At 42.2% G+C, this 21,732-nt stretch overlaps 1 protein-coding gene across 3 annotated transcripts in view; it reads right to left on the bottom strand.

Moving 5' to 3' along the window:
* The window catches only part of TUBGCP3 (tubulin gamma complex component 3), an 86,651-nt gene extending 77,409 nt beyond the window's left edge, over window positions 1-9,242 (bottom strand). For 2 of the 3 annotated variants that reach the window (XM_069467025.1, XM_069467026.1), the window contains exon 1: window positions 8,961-9,086. In XM_069467025.1, coding sequence (XP_069323126.1) covers window positions 8,961-9,036 — 76 coding nt within the window. In that variant the 5' untranslated portion in view covers window positions 9,037-9,086. Of the gene's footprint in view, window positions 1-8,960 lie in introns of all 3 variants that reach the window. The other variant, XM_069467024.1, reaches the window with a different exon arrangement.
* Window positions 9,243-21,732: the final 12,490 nt, after the last annotated feature.

Here is a 21,732-nt window from a genome sequence, read left to right as displayed (position 1 = left end):
GTTTCCTCCCCAGAGGCCCAGGGAGGCTCAGGAAAGGAACTGGAGTGGAAGGAGGAGCCTGGCCGGAAGTCGGAAAGGAAACAGACCCGTAGGTCCTCTGCCCAACCCCTGATCCCCAAGCCAGGCAAACCAAAGCAGGTCTGGAGAAAGATTACTAAGTAAAAGTGGCAGACTGAACTCAAAGACCCCAGTCCTTTCCAGAACACTGAGAGTCAAAACCCCTCTGTGGGCAGACTGACCAGCCCAAGGGAAAAGACAGTGACGGATGGGGATCCCCAACACAGGGGTCTTTATCCAATTACAGGCAGACCACCGGTATACTGCAGACTGACTTCCAGACCACCATAATAAAAAGAATATCACGATAAAGTCAGTCACGTGAATTTTTTGGTTTCCCAGTGCATATAAAAGTTAGGTTGACATTTACTGTAGTCTATGAAGTGTGCAATAGCATTATGTCTAAAAAAACAATGTATATACCTTAATTTAAAAATATGACTAAAAAATGCCAACGATGATCTGAGCCTTCGGCAAGTCACAATCTTTTCACAGGTGGAGGGGCTAGCCTCTACACTGATGGCTGCTGAAGGCTGGGGTGGCTGCGGCAACTTCTTAAAATAAGACAACAATGAAGTTTGCCGCATCGATTGGCTCTTCCTTTCACAAAAGATTTCTCTGTAGCATGTGATGATGTTTGGTAGTGTTTTACCCACAGGAGTCAGTCCTCTCAAACCCTGCCACTGCTTTATCAACTAACTTTGTGGAATATTCTAAATCCTTTGTTGTCATTTCAATCATGTTCACAGCATCTTCACCAAGAGTAGATTCCATTCCAAGACAGCACTTTCTTTGCTCATCCATAAGAAGCAACTCCTCATCCATTCAAGTTTGATCATGAGATTGCAGTAACTCAGTCACCATCTTTAGGCTCCACTTCTAATTTTAGTTGTCTTGCTAGTTCCACCACATCTGCAGTCTCTTCCTCCTCTGAAGTCTTGAACCCTCAAAGTCATCCACCAGGATTGGAATCATCTTTTTGCAAATTCCTTTTAATGTGGATATTTTGATCTCCTCCTGTGAATTGCGGATGTTCTTAACAGCATGTAGAATGGTGAATCCTTTCCAGGTTTTCAATTTACTTTGCCCAGATCCATCAGGGGAATCACTATCTATGGCACCTACAGCTTATGAAAAATATTTCTTAAATAGTAAGACTTGAAAGTTAAAATGACTCCTTGACCCATGGGCTGCAGAATGATGTTGTGTTAGCAGGCATGAAAACAATATTCATCTCCTTGTATATCTCCATCAGAGCTCGTGGGTGACCAGGTGCATTGTCATTGAGCAGCAGTAATTTGAAAGGAATCTTTTTTTTTTTTTTCCCTGAGCGATTGGTCTTAAAAGTGGGCTTAGGATATTCAGTAAACCACTCTGTAAACAGCTGTGCTGTCATCCAGGCTTTGTTCCATTTATGGAGCGCAGGCAGAACAGATTTAGCAAAATTCTTAAGGGCCCTAGGATTTTCAGAATGGTAAATTAGCATTGGCTTCAACTTAAAGTCACCAGCTGCATTGGCCCCTAATGAGAGAGTCAGCCAGTCCTTTGAAGCTTTGAAGCCAGGCATTGATTTCTCCTCTCTAACTATGAAAGTCCTAGAAGGCATCTTCTTCCAATAGAAGGCTGGTTTGTCTACATTGAAAATCTGTTTTTCTAGTGTAGCCACCTTCATCTTAGCCAGATCTTCTAGATAACTTGCTGCAGATTCTACATCAGTACTTGCTGCTTTACCTTGCACTTTTATGTTATGGAGACAGCTTCTGTCCTTTTTTTTTTCCTTGATCAAATTTATTTATTAATTCAATCATTAATTCAACAATTATTTCTTTTTTTTTTTTTTTATTTCAGCTTACCATCATGGGGGGTACAAAAGTTCAGGCCACATACACTGCCCATGTCCCACCCATCCCCCCGAGTCAGAACTTCAAGCGTGTCCATTCCCCAGACAGTGTGCATTGCACTCATCATGTAGTTATGCACCCATCCCCTCCCCCCACCCCCATCTCAGTCCGATACCCAATTGGTGTTATTCCCAAATGTGTACTTAGGTGATGATCAGGGAAACCAATTTGCTGGTGAGTACATGTGGTGCTTGTTTTTCCATTCTTGGGATACTTCATTTAATAGAATGGGTTCCACCTCTCTCCAGGAGAACAAAAGGGACTCCATATCACCGTTATTTCTTATAGCTGAGTAATACTCCATGGCATACATATACCACAATTTACTAATCCACTCATGAATTGGTGGGCATTTGGGTTGTTTCCACATCTTTGCAATTGTGAATTGTGCTGCTATAAACATTTGGATGCAGGTGTCTTTTTTATAGATGCCCAATAATGGGATTGCTGGATCGAATGGTAGGTCTACTTGAATCTGTTTAAGGTATCTCCATAATGCTTTCCATAGGGGTTGCACTAGTTTGCAGTCCCACCAGACAGCTTCTGTCCTTAAACGTGGTGAACCAACCTCTGCTGGCTTCCAACTTTTCTCTGCAGCTTCCTCACCTCGCTCAGACGTCAGAGAATTTAAGAGAGTTAGGGTCTTGCTCTCGATTAGGCTTTGGCTTAGGGGAACGTTATAGCTGGGTTTGATCTTCTATCCAGACCACTAAAACTTTCTCCCTATCAGCAATAAGGTTGTTTCACTTTCTTATCATTTGTGTGTTCACTGGACTAGCACTTTTAATTTCGTTCAAGAACTATTCCTTTGCATTCACAGCATGGCTAACTGGTTACAAGAGGCCTAGCTCTCACCCTATCTCAGCTTCCCTGACTTGACAAGCCTTCCTCACCAAGCTTAATCATTTCTAACTGATTTAAAGTAAAAGACGTATACGCTTGAACACTCAGAGACCATTGTAGGGTTATTAATTGGCCTAATTTCAATACTGTTGTGGCTCGGGGAATAGGGAAGCCCAAGGGAGGGAAAAAGACTGGGGAATGGACTGGTCAGTGGAGCAGTCAGAACACAGACACTTATCAAGGCCACCTCTTATGTGGTGCAGTTTGTGGTGCTCCCAAAACAATTACAATAGCAACATCAAAGATCACTGATCACAGATACCATAAAAGATAGAATAATGAAAAGTTTGAAATATTGTGAGAATTACCAAAATGTAACACAGAGACAAGAAGTGAGCATGTGCTGTTGGTGCCAATAGACTTGCTCAATGCAGGATTCCCACAAACCTTCAATTTGCAAAAATCACAGCACTGTGAGGCAGAACAAAGGAAAGTGCAATAAAGCGAAGCATGCCTGTCCTCCACAAGGAAGCTCAACCCCCGGCAAGGGCTGCCTTAGCAGAGGCCTTCCAAACCAACTCGCCCTTAAATATCAGAGGGCAGGTATCACCACGCATTTGAAGATAGCATCTAACACAAAAGAGGGAGACAAAAACAGGAAGTAAAAAAAGAACACTCCACAAACAAGCAAGGAAGGTAGAGGTGAGAAGCCGCCCCACACGCAGGGCTGCATCATGCCGCACGTCTCTACTCCAGCACACAGAGAAATAAGCCACCCAATTCTACACTGAAGAGCAGGAATCACCGTCTCTACTCCAGCACACAGAGAAATAAGCCACCCAATTCTACACTGAAGAGCAGGAATCAATCAATTCAAAATAATAAGCTCTGGAACCAGAGAGCTGGGTTCCAAGTTGGCCTTGCAATTCCCTACCTGAATGACAGTGAGAAAACTACTTAATCTCTCAAGTCTTAGTTTTCTCATCTACAAAATGAGTTTCATAATAATTATACCAACCTTGTGTGTTTAGAAATTAAATATACCGTCTCCACGTGTAAACACAGAGTCTGGCATATTGTAAATGCTTGATAAATATTAACTGTTTTTATTAACCTGAAAATGTTCTTTAAATACATACCATGTCTACCACAGCCATTAAAATCACAACTCAAGACAGTATCCACAGTTTTTAACCTTAAGCAAGATAATTTGGTCTTCATCCTGAAGACTGCAGAAAGGGAATAAATTAAATCTCTTTGACAGATTTGATCAGATTGGATCTCTAGAAAGGACCCTCTGGCCACAGAGGAGAAAAGAATTACAGGAAGTACAAAACCAAATCAAGACCCTCGGGTGGAACTGCAGAACTCAATCTTAAATGTAAAGGCTCCAAAGCCATCTGGATATGGGCCCAAGAGCTTTTAAACAAGACATTGCCCTCTGTGTCCTTAAAGGATTATATGTATATCTATATATATAGTCAGTTTTAACATGACAGCTTAACTTAAAGATGCACAAAAATAAATACAGCTCAAATGAAAATAAAAATTCTACAAATGTATGCTTTCTAGAAACTCAAAAATTGATCGGGGGGCGCGGAGGGTGGGGAAGCTGAAGTGCTTGGTAAGACTTAAGTTTCAGCCTTCCTGCTTCCCATCTATAGTTTGGCTTGTACGTACCAAACTCCTGCTTTTCTGAAGCGAGGTGGGAGGGAGTAAGCCCCAAGTGATTGGTAGAAGTAAAGCACCTAAACCAGCAATCCTCAACTCCAGATGCAGGTCAGAATAACACACCATGTATCTTAAGGTTTCACATACCAAGTTCCAACAGAGGCCTACAGGATCAGAATCCCTAGAGATGGAGCCCACAATATTAATTGTGAATAAGCATCACATTTAAAGAGTTCAAAATGAAAAGGCATAACGTTACAGTAAAAAGTCCCCTGTATCAACTATCATCTAGCCACCAGTTCCCCTTCCCACAAGCAACCAACGTTATCAGGTTCTTGTGTAAATCATAGGTGATTCCATTGCACGGCTGTAGTTGAAAAGCAATGCTCTAAAAACAACAAAATAAAAAAAATTACCCTCGATCTGTCATTCTCAAACTTTTTGGTCTCAGGGCCCCTTTATACTTGTAAGATTGAGGACCCCAAAAGTTTTTGATTTTGTAGTTCCAGTTACCATATTAGGAATATAAACCAAGACAATGTTTAAATATTTAAAAATAACAATAAATCCATTAAGTAAAACTTTCAAATAAAGACTAAAACTTTCAAGTTTTAATATACATTTAATGTAAATTTTAATATACATTTTAATGTTCATTTAATATATATTGATTTTCCCAAGAATGCAATTACCATATAATCAAAAGAAGATCACACATTATTGAGAACTTCATCAAGAGCTCTTCACCATTTTGGAAAATCATGAAATCAACCGCAACACCACTTATGATAGTGAATCACCAAGACAGCAATCCTGTATCTTCTGCTTGTGGTGCACTCAAAGTGGTCTGACATATCACTGTAATCCTCTTACTTCTATATGTTGTGTTCTACAGTCACATCTGAACATTTATGTTGAAATACTTACCTAATATTAACTCCCCTTTATGTCTTCTTTACCTCACAAATAGAAAAAGGACTACAAAGTGCTGACTCTGAGAGAGTTGAAACACTCTCACATCAAACACACTGCTTCCAATGATAAGAATAATGCCTCTCCAAAGATGTGATAAGTAAAATGAGCGCCTGGGAGGGGCATGGATACGGAGATACGATTCTCTTATCACTTGCTGGCAGTATGTGTTTCAAGCAAATTCTCAGATGTTAAAAGTCAACTGTAATTTTAAAAACTTGATTCATATGAAATTCATCAAAAGCAACAAGTATCCATTATGCCTTGATTTCACAGTATTAAAAAAGCATAAGGCCAATTGTTAGCAACATATCATTAGAAAATTAGGTAATTAATCAAATGTTCTATGGAGTTATCAGATAAAATGTCCACTAATGAAAATTTTTTAACATCAAATGTTGTAAAGGCAGCAATTAATATTGCTCCTTTGCTCACTAAGAACAAATTTAAAAAACAAGGTAAGCTACTAAATACTTATAAATTCTTTCATATAAATTGTAGCACAATTTGACTTTATGAATATCATAACTGCTTGGCCACTCTAGCTATCCAGAAATTAGCAAAAAGGCTATCACTTTATGACACTTTATTCGGAGGGGAATACCTCAGGATCTGAGAGCCTACTTACTCTTAACTTAGACATAATTCTAAATGGGGAGATAGCAGGATACTGAACTTTGCTGAAGAAAAGCATTTCAATCTCCTAGAAGTAGTAAAATTCTTACAGTCAAAAGGAACTTCAATGTAAAAAAATTTTTCAAGTTGAGAAACATCATTCTTGCTCACAATGAGTGGCTTTCGAAATCCAGTTATGACAGTGAGATGTATAAATGTATGGAAAAAATTTTGGAACCACTGGTATAACAAAAACACTGATGTTAAAGCAGGTAAGTCATAACTAACAATCTTAGCTACCTGGTTTCTCCTATGATTAGGAACATGAAATCAGAAAGTTAACTCAGTGTGTCAATAACACAGACAGAAGACAGTAGACCATGCTCACACCCACCTCAAAGCCTTTGTACTTGTTCCCTCTGCCCAGAACCCTCCCATGTCTGAATAGCCCTGCTTGGCTCCAGTGTGGTCTGTTTAAACACTTCAGAGGCTTTCCCTCACCTCTTCCCTCTCTATGCCTTTACTCCACTTTTCCATCATAGCACTTATTGTAACTGATTCCCTGAACAAAAAACGCCTTTTGGCAGTTCTCTTATGTTTCAAGTTCCCAGGCTTGTAAGACTTGTTGCTCAAAACTTTGTAATTTTCTGTTTCACTAATCCCCTCCGTTTTGAGTTGTTTTTCAGAAACGGTGAACCCTCCTTGCAGCAACAAGATGATCACATGGTTTTACACTACCCAATTGTTCAGAGAAGTCAAGATAAGTGGTTTTTCAAAAAATCTAGCCCAAGGACCCGCTGAGCAACCTACTCCTCAGTCTGAATGCACACAAGAACGAAAGGATGCCCAATATTACCCCCAGCTCATCATACTGCTACTCTCTCCACTGTGGGAGGGGCTTATCCACCAATTTTTGATCATATGACATATGTGCCAGTGTGATTTCTCACTGTGCTTGTATGCCCTACACTCCATATCGGACATGTAATGATGCTCACTCACTTCATGCATTATTCATTTCACCTCTAGAAATACCCTTGACCCCCTTGGTCGAGAGGCAGATTTGAGGCAGTCCTCCCATCTCCCAGTTGACATCCTCTGCAATAAATTTCCTTTCTTCCTTGATAATTCTTGTTATCCCAATAATTGGCCTTCTGCACAGTGAGAAACAGAGGGAACCTGCCTTGCAGGTTTGTTAACATTACCACTAACATTACATGTTTATCTCTATGTTTATCGTCTATCTCCGCTAGAACAAAAGATCTGCGAGTGATTTTGTATTCTCTGCATCACCAGTACCTAGCACAGTTTGGGGAGCGAGGAGTGGTATCCTCAAAAACTTCTTAGATGCATAAAGTGACAGAGCGAAACTACAAAATGTAGCAAGAACTATGAACTATGTGAAGTCAGTCATTTAACAGTGACACAAAATTCATCCTTTGCCTCTAAGGTTATCATAGAATAAAATGTGTATACAAATTGTTATGAATCAAGACATAAAGGTCAAAATGCATTCTCAGTACATTAAATGTAATTTTGCTTAAAGTGTTCCTTCAAAAATTGCATAATTTCTTTTACACATTTTGGTGCTTAAGGAGTTACCAGATGCTTTAATTACCCACAAAATCCCCTCAAAGAGCATCCCCACCAACCCAAGAACCAAGAGATAACATCCAGTACCATTTCTTTTCAAGTACCCGGCTACAGAATGGCTTTACCTATTGCACAGGATTGGTTTTTGGTTTTGCTTCTTTGCAATATTCGTTATGTGAACTTTCCCAAAACAGTTTTATAACAAATCAACCCTCAACCCTTTAAATCTGTGGTCCCCAACTCCCGGGACCAGATCGTAGAACTCTGCCACCACTGGGGGGGCTCACACAGCAAGAGGTGAGAGGCCGGCAGGCAAGCAAGTGAGGCTTCATTTATAGCTGCTCCCCATCGCCCGCATAGCTGCCACAACTCTGCTTCTGCCCTGCCCCCCACTTCACCTCATCCGTGGAAAAAATGTCTTCCACGAAACCGGTCCCTGGTGCCAAAAAGGTCGGGGACGGCTGCTTTAAACTGTAGGAAAATATGGCAAATAAGAGTGGTAAATACTCCCTTCGCATAATACTCAAACCTGTTACACGTTCCTAACGCAAAAATGACAATGATGTGTTCCCCAGCACCTCGCACCCTCCCCCTCCGTGGTGCTATCCTCGCTCTCCACCCCACTCAGTATGAACCCAAAGGTGCGCAGAGGCGCCCTCCCCCGATGAATGACACTAGAGAAGAGAGATAAATTCTCGAGCCGGCAGTCTTCCCGTCCACACTAACGGACCGACGAGCCAGGGTGAGCGGTGACTCAGCCTGCTCCGGGCCCTGGCTCCGCCCCTCTGTCAACCGGGCCCCGCAACCTCGCTCTGGGCCAGGACCCAAGCCCTCCTCCCGCTCTGCACCGGCCCTCCACCCCGGCCCTGGCTCCCAGTCCTCCGCTCCCTCTACCCGGGCCCTAGCCCCGACCCTCCGCTCCCTCCGCTGAGGCCCTAGTCCTTAGCCCCTAGCCCCAGCTCTCCACTCCCTCCACCTCGGCCCTGGCTCCCGGCCCTCCGCTCCCTCTGCCCGGGCCCTCCAACACTTCGCCATCGCCCTGGGCCCCTACGCCCCAGTGGCAGCGCCCAGCCTTCCGCTCCCTCTGCCCGGGCCCCAGCCCCTGGATCCCTCCTCCCAGCCCTCGGACCCTTCACACCCGGCCTCCCCCGTCCCCCGATCCCTCCGCCTCGGCGCCCAGCCCTCCAACCCTTGGACCTGGCCCCGCATCCTCGCTCCTCCAACCGCGGGATGTCTTCAGTTGTGCGCCGAAGAAGCGGCCTCCAGGCTGGGTCCACGGACCCCGAGCGGCCAGCCCAGCCTGCCTACCTTCGCTCCTGCCTAGGATGCGGCAGCAGAGGTTCTGCAGCAGAACGTTTGGCGACTTCTGGTCCGGGGTCGCCATCCTCGCTCCGGAGCTGCGCGCGGGGAGCCCCGGCGGAGTCTCCGGCCCTCGCCAGCCTGCTGCCTCCCCGCCGCGCACAGGGACCGCCGCGGCACCCTCCCCAGCCCAGCGGACTCCCGGCTCCAGACGGGTTAAGGCGCGGGCGCCGCCGGCGACAAGGGCGCCATTTTCACGGAACCCGCGAAAGCGCGGGCGCTTCCCACAATGCCCCGCTGCTTCCTGCGCCGGGGCTACGCGTGCCACGGCCTAATAGTCCCCCGCTCCCCGCGGCCACCACCGGCAGGGTGGGAAGGTTCCGGGCTGAGAGGCGGCCGTGGGCGGTACGAGGTGCTGGGCGGGCCCGCGGCCTTGGTTTGAGTCATGCTTTCTATGAAAGAAGTCTGTTGAAAGGAGTGCAGGGGTTTTATGAGTTTTAACCTGCGGTGTCGCCGCCGCCACTGGCCACGTCCACCAGGCCTGGTTACGTGCAAACCGTGGCTGCTCAGGGTCGCGATTTCGGCGATCTCGAGGCCCAACCCCAAACTCCACACGTGCCCCGATCCCCGCCTCCTGGGACACCCCGGGAAGAATGAGTCAGTCCCGGGGAAAGTGAGGACCGGGGAAGCAGACGGCAGCGGTGCGGGGCTGCCAGTGCCGCTGTGGGGGCCGCAGGTGGGCGCGCCCTGCAGCCTCCGTCGGGGGTCTAGACCGGGTGAAGTGAGAGAGAGCAGGCCCGCAGTCAGCATCCCACTTTGCCGGCCGCCGTCCTGGCGAAGCAGCCAGGGAAGCAGCGTCTGCAGTGGAGCAGAGCTGCTCACGGAGCCCAGCCCAGATTCGAAATCCTTAGCAAGTGAATTGATTGTTGTTCTCAGCCATTAAGTGTAGGGATGCTTTGTTACACAGCAGTGGATGATTAAAGCAAATTATCTCTGCCCAGTGCAGCCTACACGCAACTTAATGGAGGGCATGCCCATCATGTGCCTGTTTACCCTCAGATCCGTGTCCTGTCTCTCCCTGATGCCCTACAGCATACAACATGCCACAACACAAGCTCCCTGGCCAACTGGCCTCCTGGTGGGTTCAGCCAGTGGGACTCCCAAGAGAAGGAGACTGCCAAAGTTTTCCCTTTACAGCACTCTGCCTTTGTGGACTGTCTATGATAGTAGCCAAGTCTCCTCCGTGGCAATATCTCGGCCAGCCAGCCTCTTCTTTCATGGTTCCAGTCTCCTCTGTGCAACACTCATCATAGACATTGCTCTCATTGGAAGGTTTCAGAATATGACTGTGATAACATCAACTCTTCCTACTGTCTGTTCAACCCTAGGAATAGCACTTACTTTCTGCACTTGCTAATCTCTAAGTTACTACCCTGTTTTAATGGCCTGTGTAACTACTTTCTCTGTATTAAATCTCTTGGCTGGATGCAGTGGCTCACGCCTGTAATCCCAGCACTTCGGAAGGCTGAGGTGGGAGGATGGCTTGAGACCAGGATTTTGAGACCAACCTGGGCAACATAGTAAGACCCCCATCTCTACAAAAAATTTTAAAAATTAGCCAAGCGTGGAGGCACATACCTGTAGTTCCAGCTACTCAGGAGACTGAAGCAGGAGGATTGCTTGAGCCCAGGAGTTCGAGGCTGCAGTGAGCTATGATCATGTCACTGCATTCCAGCCTGGCTGACAGAGCAAGACCCTGTCTCTTAAAAACAAATTTTTTTATTTAAAATTTTTTTTTAATTTATTAAATTCCTTATGTGGTTTCTGTTTTGCTCTCTGGTCCCTAATACAGTCCTTGGTAGTAGGAGCAATCCTAGGCAAGAGAGCCTCAAGATGGCATTCTAGGATTGAATGGTTCACCTGTCTAGGCTTGAATACATCAGTGACCTTTCTGAGGCTGTAAAATGAGGCAGCAGTAATCTGGGGCGTTGGAGCACCAAAATGGCTTCTATTATCATGTGTGGCTGCTTGAGACAAAGTGCTGGCCAATAGTAAGACCTTGGAAAATTAAGTAGATGCTGCAGTCAGGAGTTTCTATAGTAATGGTGACTACAAAGACTACAGGTTGGGATGGACTGTATGAAGTATATTCAGAAAGCTTGAGTAGTTAACGTTTCTAGCTCAGGATACAGTCGTAGAACCAGAGCATCCCTATAGCTGAAAGAATCTCTTATTCTCATACCAGCAAAGTAGTCAGAACTGAGGACCAGAACCCAAACATACTGTTTAGGTTGTAAAGTGTGAACTGAGCCTAAAATCCTGCCAAGTCTCTTATATTAAGGTGGGTCATTAATTGAGAAGAAGTGGGCCCATGAGGCATTTGAGTAAAACCTGAGTTCTGACATCACCTAAACCTTAAACTGAGCACAAAGCCTCTCCTTCTTTGTACTCAGAAACTGGCCCTTCCTTGATTTCCTGGAGCAACTGGCATGGCTATTCTCATTAGCAAATAAGTTAAATGGAATTCCAAAGGATTCAAATAATTCAAAAGAAGGAATGAAGGGGTGAACAGAGAAACAAAAATCAAAGAGGGCAAACAGAAAAAATTTTAAAATGGTATACTTAAATCTAACCATGCTAATAACTGTAACAAATGTTAGTGACTGAAACATTCGAATTAAAAGCAAGAGGTTGTCAAAATGGGGTTTTAAAAAATGCAGGACCTGATTATGTGCTATATATAAGACATTTAATAAGAAGACACAAATAGATTGAAAATAAATGAATGGAGAAAGATATACCAAGAAAACAGCAAGTAATAAGACTGCAGTGGCACATTAATATTAGATAAAATAAACTTCAAGACAGGAGTATTACCAGAGATAAAGAAAGACATTTTATAATGATAAAAAGGTCAATTCATTAGGAAGACGTAACAATTATGAATGTATAGACAGATAACAAGTTGAGAAGCATTCATTCTTGAAAATAATGGCTAAGCTACCCGTGAGAACGATGAGCCCGAAGCCTTGCCAGGGCAGACCCATAGCTTGATTGGGAACCACAGTACTCCCAGTACAGGGCTGGCTGCCTAAATGATCTCGGAATGGGCAGGCTGGATATGGGGCAAGAGGTAAAAAGCCATGGTTCTGCCAGATAGGGAAGGCTTAGCAGGAGATGAGCAGGGAGGTGGGGTCCCACTTGGTGCAAGTGCCAGACCAGGAGAACCACAATGCTGCAATGGTTAATCTCACGTGTCAGCTTGGCTGGGCCTCTGTGCCCAGATATTTGGTCCAACATTATGTTGGGTGTGTCTGTGAGAGTGTTTTTGAATGAGATTAACTTTTAAATCATTGGATTTTGAATAAAGCAGATTGCCCTCTCTAATATGGGTGAGGCCCATCTAGTTCATGGAAGGCCTAAATAGAAACAAAACTGACCTGCCAGCAGGTGGCCTTTGAGCTTGAACTGCAGCATCAGCTCTTCCCTGGTTCCCAGCAAATTTCATACGTGCCAGCCCCCACAATTATGTGAGCTAATTCCTTAAAATAAATCTCTCGCTCTCTCTCTCTCTCTCTCTCATACATATGCACAGAAACACACAGAGACACAGGAATGTCTGAGATAAGCTGCCCACAGATGTCTGGCTGACAGAAACCACGTGTGTATGTCTGGGGGGAACTGGGAGACCCTGGTGAAACAGTAAATCCATGGAGACATGAGAACTGTCTGCAACTTTGGATGTATTTCCAACATGCACACAGATCCATCAGCAGAGGATGAGACCTTGATGGGCCTGCCCAAATCATGGCTTGCACATATGTTATGTAGGTACATGGGCAAACCCTAACAAACCAGGCTAAAATAATAAAAATAAGACCAAAAAACCTGGAGTAGAAATATCAGTGCTTGTATAACATAGGGGAGACAATTTCCACAGTTTAAATCCAGAAAATTTTCAATTTATGCACACAGAGAAATGAGAAAAGCGACACCACTACAGTCTACAAAGATTAAAAGGATGTAAGTGAATGTTATGAGCAAAATTATGGCAATAAATTTTACAACTGAGATTAATGTACTAATTCGCTGAAAGACACAAATTACTGAAGTTCAAGAAATAGATAACCTGAATAACCCTATGTCTATTAAAGAAATTGTTTAAGAGAAAAAAAAGCCTTCCACAAAGAAAACTGTAGCCCAGGTGGCTCTTCCCTGGTGAATTCTAATAATAAAGGAAGAAATAATATCAATTCTGTACAAACTCTTCCAGAAAATTCAGATGAGGGAATGCTTCCCAATTCACTCCATGAGGGCAGAATTACCCTGATACCAAAATCTGAAAAAGTCATTACAGAAAAAGAAAATGACACTCCAACATCCCTCTTGAACATATTAATAGATGCCAAAATTTGAAACAAAATTTTAACCAATCAAATCCAGCAATACATAAAAAGATGAACACGTATGACCCACTGAGCTTTATGCCAGTGTTAAGGGCTGAATTGTATCCTTCCCCCACATCCAGACACTTAGGTCTAGCCCTTAATGTGACTGGACACAGGTCCTGTGAGGAAGTAACTAAGGTTGAATGAGGTCATGAGAGTGGACCCTAATCCTATAGGACTGGTGTCCTTTCTTTAAAATAAATTATGTTATGTATATTTAAGGTACACAACATGATGTTATGGGAGATGTATATATAAACAGTAAGAAGGTTACTGTAGTGAAGCAAGTTAACATCCATCATCTCACATACTCATTTTGGTTTTGTTTCAAGAGTAGCTAAAATCTAATCATTTGTCATGAATGGTAAATACACTACAATGTTATTACCTATAGTCTTCATGCTGTACTTAGATCTCGATATGTTCAGACCATAGTATCTGATACTTTGTATCCTCTGACCTACATCTCTCATTTCCTCCTCACCCCACTCCTGCCCCACCCTAATAACCACTGTTTTGTTCCCTATCTCTGTATATTCAAATTTTTTTTAGATTCCACTCGAAGTAAGATAATTCAATATTTTTCTTTCTGTGCCTGGCTTATTTCACTTAGCATAATGTTCCCAGGCTCATCCACATTGTGGCAAATTTCAGGGTCTCCTTATTTTGGGGGCTGAATAATATTCCATTGTGTATCACACACCACAGTTTCTTTATCCATTCATCCACTGGTAGAAACTTAGGTTGTTTCCATATCTGGGTTATTGTCAACATGTGATGCCATGAACATGGGAGTAAAGATGTCCTTACAAGGTGGTGATTTCATCTCCTTTGTGTATACACTCAGAAGAGGGATTGCAGGTCATATGGTAGTTCTATTTTTAATTTTGTTGGAAACCTCCATATTGTTTTCCATAATGCTGTACCAATAGAACTGGTGTGCTTTTAGGAAGAGTAGAAGACACCAGAGCCCTCTCTGTCTCTCTGCACATGCACAGAGGAGGGGCTGTATGAGGACACCATGAGAAGGTGGCCATCTGCCCCTCAGGAAAAGAGGCCTCCCTAGACCCAACCTTGCTGGCACCTTGATCTTAGACTTCCAGCCTCCAGAACTGTGAAAAAATACATTTCTGTTGTTTAGGCCACCTAGTCTCCTATTTTTTTTTATGATGGCCTGAGCTGGTTAATACATCCAGAAATGTAAGGCTGGTTCAACATTTTAAAAATCAATGTAGGCCGGGCGCGGTGGCTCACGCCTGTAATCCTAGCACTCTGGGAGGCCGAGGTGGGCGGATCGTTTGAGCTCAGGAGTTCGAGACCAGCCTGAGCAAGAGCGAGACCCCATCTCTACTAAAAATAGAAAGAAATTATATGGACAGCTAAAAATATATATAGAAAAAATTAGCCGGGCATGGCGGTGCATGCCTATAGTCCCAGCTACTCGGGAGGCTGAGACAGGAGGATTGCTTGAGCTCAGGAGTTTGAGGTTGCTGTGAGCTAGGCTGACGCCATGGCACTCACTCTAGCCTGGGCAACAGAGTGAGACTCTGTCTCAAAAAAAAAATAAAAATAAAAATAAATAAAAAAAAATCAATGTAATTAAAGATATTAACAAACTAAAAAAGAAAAACTCTATCAGCATCTCAATAGATGTTCATTTGCCAAAACTCCAATATCCATTCCTGACTTAAAAAACAAAATGAAAAACAAAAAACTTTCTAACAAGTAGGAATAGAAGGGAACTGCCTTAACCTGGTGACAGGTGTCTACAAAACCACTAAAGTTAACATCATACTTAGTGGCGAGAGACTCAGTACTTTCTTTCTAAGAATGTCTATTATCACAGGAGGTTCTAGCCAGCACACTAACACAAGAAAAAGAAATGAAAAGTTTCCATATTGGAAAGGAAGACATTTTTAAAAACCCTTTTTTTGTGTGCTTTAGGTCTATATAGAAAATCCTACAGAATCTACCAAAAAGCTTCTAGAATTAATGTGACTTAGCAAGGATACAAAATCAATATAAAAATCAATTATATTTCTATATACTAATAATAAAAATAGAAAAAAGTATAAAAACCATTACAATCGTGTCAAAAATATGACCTAGGGATTAATCTGACAAAAGATGTGCAAGACTTATACTCTGAGTGCTATAAACTTTTGCCAAGAAAAATTAGGCAAGACCTAAATAAGTAGAGACATGCGTAAAGTTCATGGGCCAGAAGACTCAATATTGTTCATATACCAGTTCTTCTCTAATATATCTACAGATCCCATCAAACTCAAGATCCTAGCAGAATTTTTTGTAGATATTGACAAGTTGATTCTAAAACTCATACAGCAACTCAAAGGACTAAAAATAGACAAAAATGTTTTTTTAAAAATTGTAGGACATATCTGCCTTCAAAGTTTGTTATTAAGCTACTGATGCAAGTCAGTGTAGTATTGGCTTCAAGATAGATGAATAGATCAATGGAACAGAACAGAGAGCCCAGAAACAGTTGCTCACACATACTGTTAATTGGCTTTCAATAAAGGAGCACAGTTAGCAAGACAAAACAAAACAAGTAAAACAACCCCCCACCTCAAAATGGATCCCAGACTTAATTATAGGACCCAAAATTCCAAAAGCCTCTAAAAGGAGTTTAGAAAATAGGAGATAAATATTTGTGACCTTGAGTTAGGCAGTGTGTTCTCTGATAACAGACCAAAGGCATGATCCATTTTTAAAAAATGTTAAATTGGACTTCATAAAAATTAAGAAATTCTGCTTTTTATAAGCCAATGTTAAGAGAATGAAAATCAAGCCACAGATGTGGAGAAAATATTTGCAAATCACATATCCGATTGAAGGAATTGTGTAAGAAATGCTCAATATCTGAGACAAAGACAACAAACACAATTTAAACATGGTCAAAAGATTTCTATAGATACTTCACCAAAGAAATTTTACCTAAGAAATTATACATATGGCAAATAAGCACCTGGAAAGAAGGTCAACATAATCATTACTTAGGATAATGTAAATTAAAGCCATAATGAGAGAACACTACGCAGCCATTAGATTAGCTATTAATAAAATAAAAATTCGACCAAAGCATGTGTTGGCAAGTATGTGGAGGAAACAGAACACTGGTACACTGCCGATGGAAATGTAAAATAGTTAACCATACACCTGCCACGTGATGTGGACATTCCACACCTACCTACATAACAAAGAGAAGGGAAAGTATACGTCCCTACAGAGACTTGTATGTGAATGTTGTTAACACCTTTATTTGTTACACACCCAATCTGGAAATAGCCCAAATGCCTCTCAAGTGAATATAATAAACAAATTGTGGTGTCTCAATTCTCAGAAAAAAAAAAATTAGCTATTAATGTATGTGAAAACAAGGATGGATTAAATATTAATACGACAATGCTGAATGAAAGGGGCCAAACACACACATACACACAGCATGATTCTAGCTATATAAAATTCTAGAAAGCAGAAGAGAGGCTCCTGGTAGCATCAGGAGAGCAGGAGAGGGTCTGTGAAGGAGGTGTTCACTCTTGGAGGTGATGTTGATGTTTATTTCTTGATTGTAGTGAAAATTTCATGGATATATAGGTATGTCAAAGCCATCAATTAGTACATTTCTAAATAGTTTTAGATTTACAATTTAGAAAAATTGTGAAGATGGTATAGAGAATTCCAATATGACTGAGATGAATATTAGGTAAAAAATAGATAATCTGAATAAAGTATGGGCTTTAATTAATAAGGCATCAATACTGGAAACTGCCCTTTATAAAATTCACAAAGGGCTACCAGCTAGAACTGTGGTAGGGGCCCAAACTCTGCAAAGGTGTAGGCACAGTTAAAAGATATCCAGCCATTGTTCCCTAACTTGCTTTCCAGTAATTGCTTATGGCTCAAGAGTCATGTATTAACTGGTTGTCATAAGATTCATAGCTTTCTTCATTGCTCCCATGGATAACATCACCACTGTGAAACCTAAGACTGGTCTTTGAGATGTTTTCCCCACCCTGCATTCCCGTGGACCAACTGATCCAACCAGACCAGTGGTCATACTTAGGAACTGACTCAACTTGTCTCTCAGCTCCTGCTCAGGAACTGACTTAGTGCAAGAAGACAATTTCTATACCCTTATGATTTCCCCCCCAACCCAAACAATCAGCAAAACCAATTCCTTAGACCCCTGCCTGCCAAACTATCCTTAAAACCCCAATCTCCAAATTCTCAGGGAGGCAGATTTGAGAAATTTCTCCCTTCTTCTCTCTCGGCTGCCCCCCAATAATTAAACTCTTTCTCCACTGCAACCCCAGCTGTCTCAATGTGTTGGCTGCCATCTATACAGTAGACAAGAGAACCCGGTGGGGCAGTGACACACTGGTTCTTAAATGTCCCAAATAGCACACTTTTGATGTGCGTGTTGTGAGGCCCTGAGCTGGAGAGAGCCAGTTTGCCTGGTCGGGGTGGGTTAAGACACAGGCAAATGGTGTCTTGCACAGTAGGAGCCCAGAGGCCCCTCACGTCCCTTCTCCCCCAGAGCACTGGCACTGGATGGAGATGGGGATGAGGGAATCTTGTCTCCCTACCCAGGGATCCCTGATCAAAAGAGTTCTGCCATTTTATGGCCCTGGGGTTCAGGAGAAGGAAGAGTGGGATAGGCCTGGAGCAGAAAAGTAGGGAAGACTGAGCCCGAGTGGGAGAGCATCTTCCAGGCGTTCTTGGCAGAGATACCTGAGACAGCCTCAGCCCAGGGCCCCCCCAACCCCCGTGGAGCTCCCCAGAGGGAGTGCCAGGCTAGGTGCAGGTGTGTGTAACAGGATGGTGGGCCGGGGCCTGAGTCCTTCACTGGGACGGCCTTCAGAGACTGCAGGGCACCCAATCTGTGAAATGAAAGTTCTGCAGGAAGGAACAAACAACAAGGTATAGGATAAATACATAGTAAATATGAATGACTACTGACTGCAAAAACAACATTTTTAGGTTTAACATACATAAAATTAAAATACATAACAAAAATATCTCACAAATAAGAAGGTGGCAAATGTTATTACAGTGTTCTGATGTCTTTGAGACATCCTGAAAGAGGCAAAAGTACTAATTTATATTAGGTTTTCAGACATCGAGGATATTTGTAATTTCTAGGGAAACCACTAAATGAAGAGTAAACATATTGATAACCAGACTAATAAAGAGTAAAATATAGAACAATAAAAAATTTTCATCAACCCAAAAGAAAACCAAAAAAGAACTAAAAATGAACATATTACTGGAACAATAAGAGAAAAATATTAAGATGACATAGTTAAACCAAAATATCTCACAACTTACATCAAATATAAATGCACTAGATCCACAGAGGTAAAGCACAGTTCTCATCCCATCATATCAAGGGTGCTTACTAGAAACATGACTTGTCACTGTTGATGTTAACCTTGATCACCTGGCTTGAGGTGTACCATTATAGATTTCTGAACTGTAAAGTTATTCTTTTCTCTTTCTTTCCATACTATACTCCTTGGAAAAAAGTCAGTGCACAGCCCATGCTTAACAAATGGGTAGTTATGCTCCACTTCCTTAAGGATGGAATATCAACATAAATTATTTGGAATTCTTCTGCATGGGAGAGTTGTCTATTCTCCCCCATTTACTTACTTATTCGATAATTTATTTATATCAGTAGGTACTTATGGATATTTATTTTATATTTTGAGTCATAATGTAATATGACTTTACTTATTTTATTGCTCAAATTGTTCCAGACGTGAACATCTGAAGCTCTTTCAGTTGGTTCTTGCATCCCTTTGACATTCCCTCATCACTGTGAATTTTTTAAAAAGTAATTAAAAGACGTTATGGTTTTTTCATACCAGTTTATATTTGCAGGAAAATTGAGCAGATAGTACAGAGTCCCATGAACCCCTGCCCCAGCTCTCACCCTCGGTACCATTTCCCCTGCTATTAGCATCTTGTGTTAGGGTGGCACATTTGTTGCAATTAATGAACCAATACTGAAACATTATTTTTAACTGAAGTCCATAGTTCACATCCGTCCAGTGCTTCTGGGTGATGGGATGTGCAGGGAAATGACGAATTCTGTGCTCCTGTGCCCACTGACTCATCTTTTCTGTAAAAATGCATCGTTTCATCTGCAGCAAAGCTGGTGGGATACCATGGCAGATGGTTTCCAAATGCTATCTACCATTGTATCTGTGGCACTAATAATTTTTCCATGCCTGTGTGGTCTGTTTCTCCTCTCTTTGGTATGGCTTAGTTTATAAATTCTTTTGTATTCTTTCATGTCACCTTTGATATTATAGGGGAAAACTATATTTGACCTGCCTAAATTGGAAGCTTTATGATTAGTGAGGTTATCAGTACCCAACTCAATTAATATAAGGTTATTCTAATGATTGATTGGCTAAAACTAGTGAACAATCTTTCAAATTATAATTAATTTATAAATTTACAATCATTTTTGTTTTAAGAGATCATAATGATTTATCATTCTGACATAAGATCAACAGATTGAAACTTCAATTAGGTTTTGAAAAACTCATACCTTTCAGGAAAATGTCACTAAACCACTGTAAGTAGATGGATAAATTAGAAGTCAAGAAGTCTTTTGAGCCACTCTCCTCTCTATTACCTTGTTTTGTGGGCAGGTACTGTTTCTTCTCACACTGTCTTTTAATTGGAATTGATTTTCAACAGCTGACATTTGATACAGCTTTACAGTAAAGATCGCTGGGATCAAATAAAGCTTTTTCCTGTCTCTGTAGGTTAGCAGGCAGAAGTCACTACCCTCTTTTCTAGAATTGTTTTTGCCTGTATTTTCCTAACTGACTACTTAGGTCTACAGTTTTTGAGGCATATTAAGTTTTTACTATGGTGTTCACATTGGAACATTACTTCTTTAATTCTAAAAGTATTTTAATTTAAAAACAATTTTATTGTATTTTATTTATTTATTTATTTTTTGAGACAGAGTCTTGCTCTGTTGCCTGGGCTAGAGTGCCGTAGAGTCAGCCTAGCTCACAGCAACCTCAAACTCCTGGGCTCAAGCAATCCTCCTGCCTCAGCCTCCCAAGTAGCTGGGACTACAGGCATGTGCCACCCTGCCCAGCTAATTTTTTCTATATATTTTTAGTTGTCCAGCTAATTTCTTTCTATTTTTTTAGTAGAGATGGGGTCTCTCTCTTGCTCAGGCTGGTCTCCAACTCCTGAGCTCAAACAATCCGCCCGCCTCGGCCTCCCAGGGTGCTAGGATTACAGGCATGAGCCACTGCGCCTGGCCTAAAAATAATTTTAAAATAATAAAAATGGCTTTTCATAATGATGATGAAATACCCTTGTTCAGACACAAGATTCTGTGGCAACATTTTAAGCTTTTCTTACCTTTCTTTTATTCATACTGTCTCGTTTAACAATGCACTTACCAAGAATGTTAACTTCACAGTTTATTCACAAACTGGTTTTCTTCATAAACTGATTTAGTGTTCTTACCCTATTGTCGGGGCATGAGGTGAGGATGGATTAATTTTCTTGGTAGATTTAACAATGTTTTAGAGCTTGCTCAGCTCTAACAAGAGCGGGTGTGAGGGGTAAGTTCGGTGATGACAGTGCGTAGTGAGTGTCTGTGTTCTCCTGGGCGGCGGTGGCACCTGGAATGCCAGGTTCTGAGGTCGGATGGGGTGCGAGGAGTCTGCTCCATCTGGAAGACTAAGCCAATACATATCATGTCAGGCTACAGGTGACAGGTGGGCTGTCTTCCTGGTTGGGTCTCTCTATGTCCTCTACCTCCACACCACATTCAGCCCAAGGCATATGAAGTGAGCTTTACGTGTCTCCTCATTTCAGAACTTAAAAAACCTTTGTAAAAAGTCTCTCTCTGGACCACACTTGCTCCAGCATGTTGTTTGATTTTCACGGCAGGATATTCCTTTTGGCCAATCAAGTCTGTTAAGCTTCTGGAAGCCAGATGGTGTCTGTCCAAATCCTTGATAGCCCAGGTACCTCAGGGCCACAGCCACAGGGAACACTGTGTCCTGGAAGTCCTGGTGCCCACACTTCCAGGTACACCACTATAGATGTCTTAGACATCAGTGCTATTTTTACAAAAATTATAGTAGCTGCCACTTCCTTGATGCCAAGCACTGCATAATTACTTCTCTGACCTTCACAATGACTTAGTGAGGTCAGTCTTGTTCTCCCCATTCTACAGAAGTGGAAGGTGCAACCCAAAGTTTTAAATAACTTGTCCAAGTTCAGCTAGGGGAAGACCCAGCGTTCGAATCTGTGTGGTGAGACCTTCA

Source organism: Eulemur rufifrons, chromosome 4, assembly GCF_041146395.1.
Source record: "Eulemur rufifrons isolate Redbay chromosome 4, OSU_ERuf_1, whole genome shotgun sequence".
Lineage (NCBI taxonomy): Eukaryota > Metazoa > Chordata > Mammalia > Primates > Lemuridae > Eulemur > Eulemur rufifrons.
Note: the sequence above shows the minus strand (reverse complement) of the source record. Positions and strands in the feature narration are given on the sequence as shown.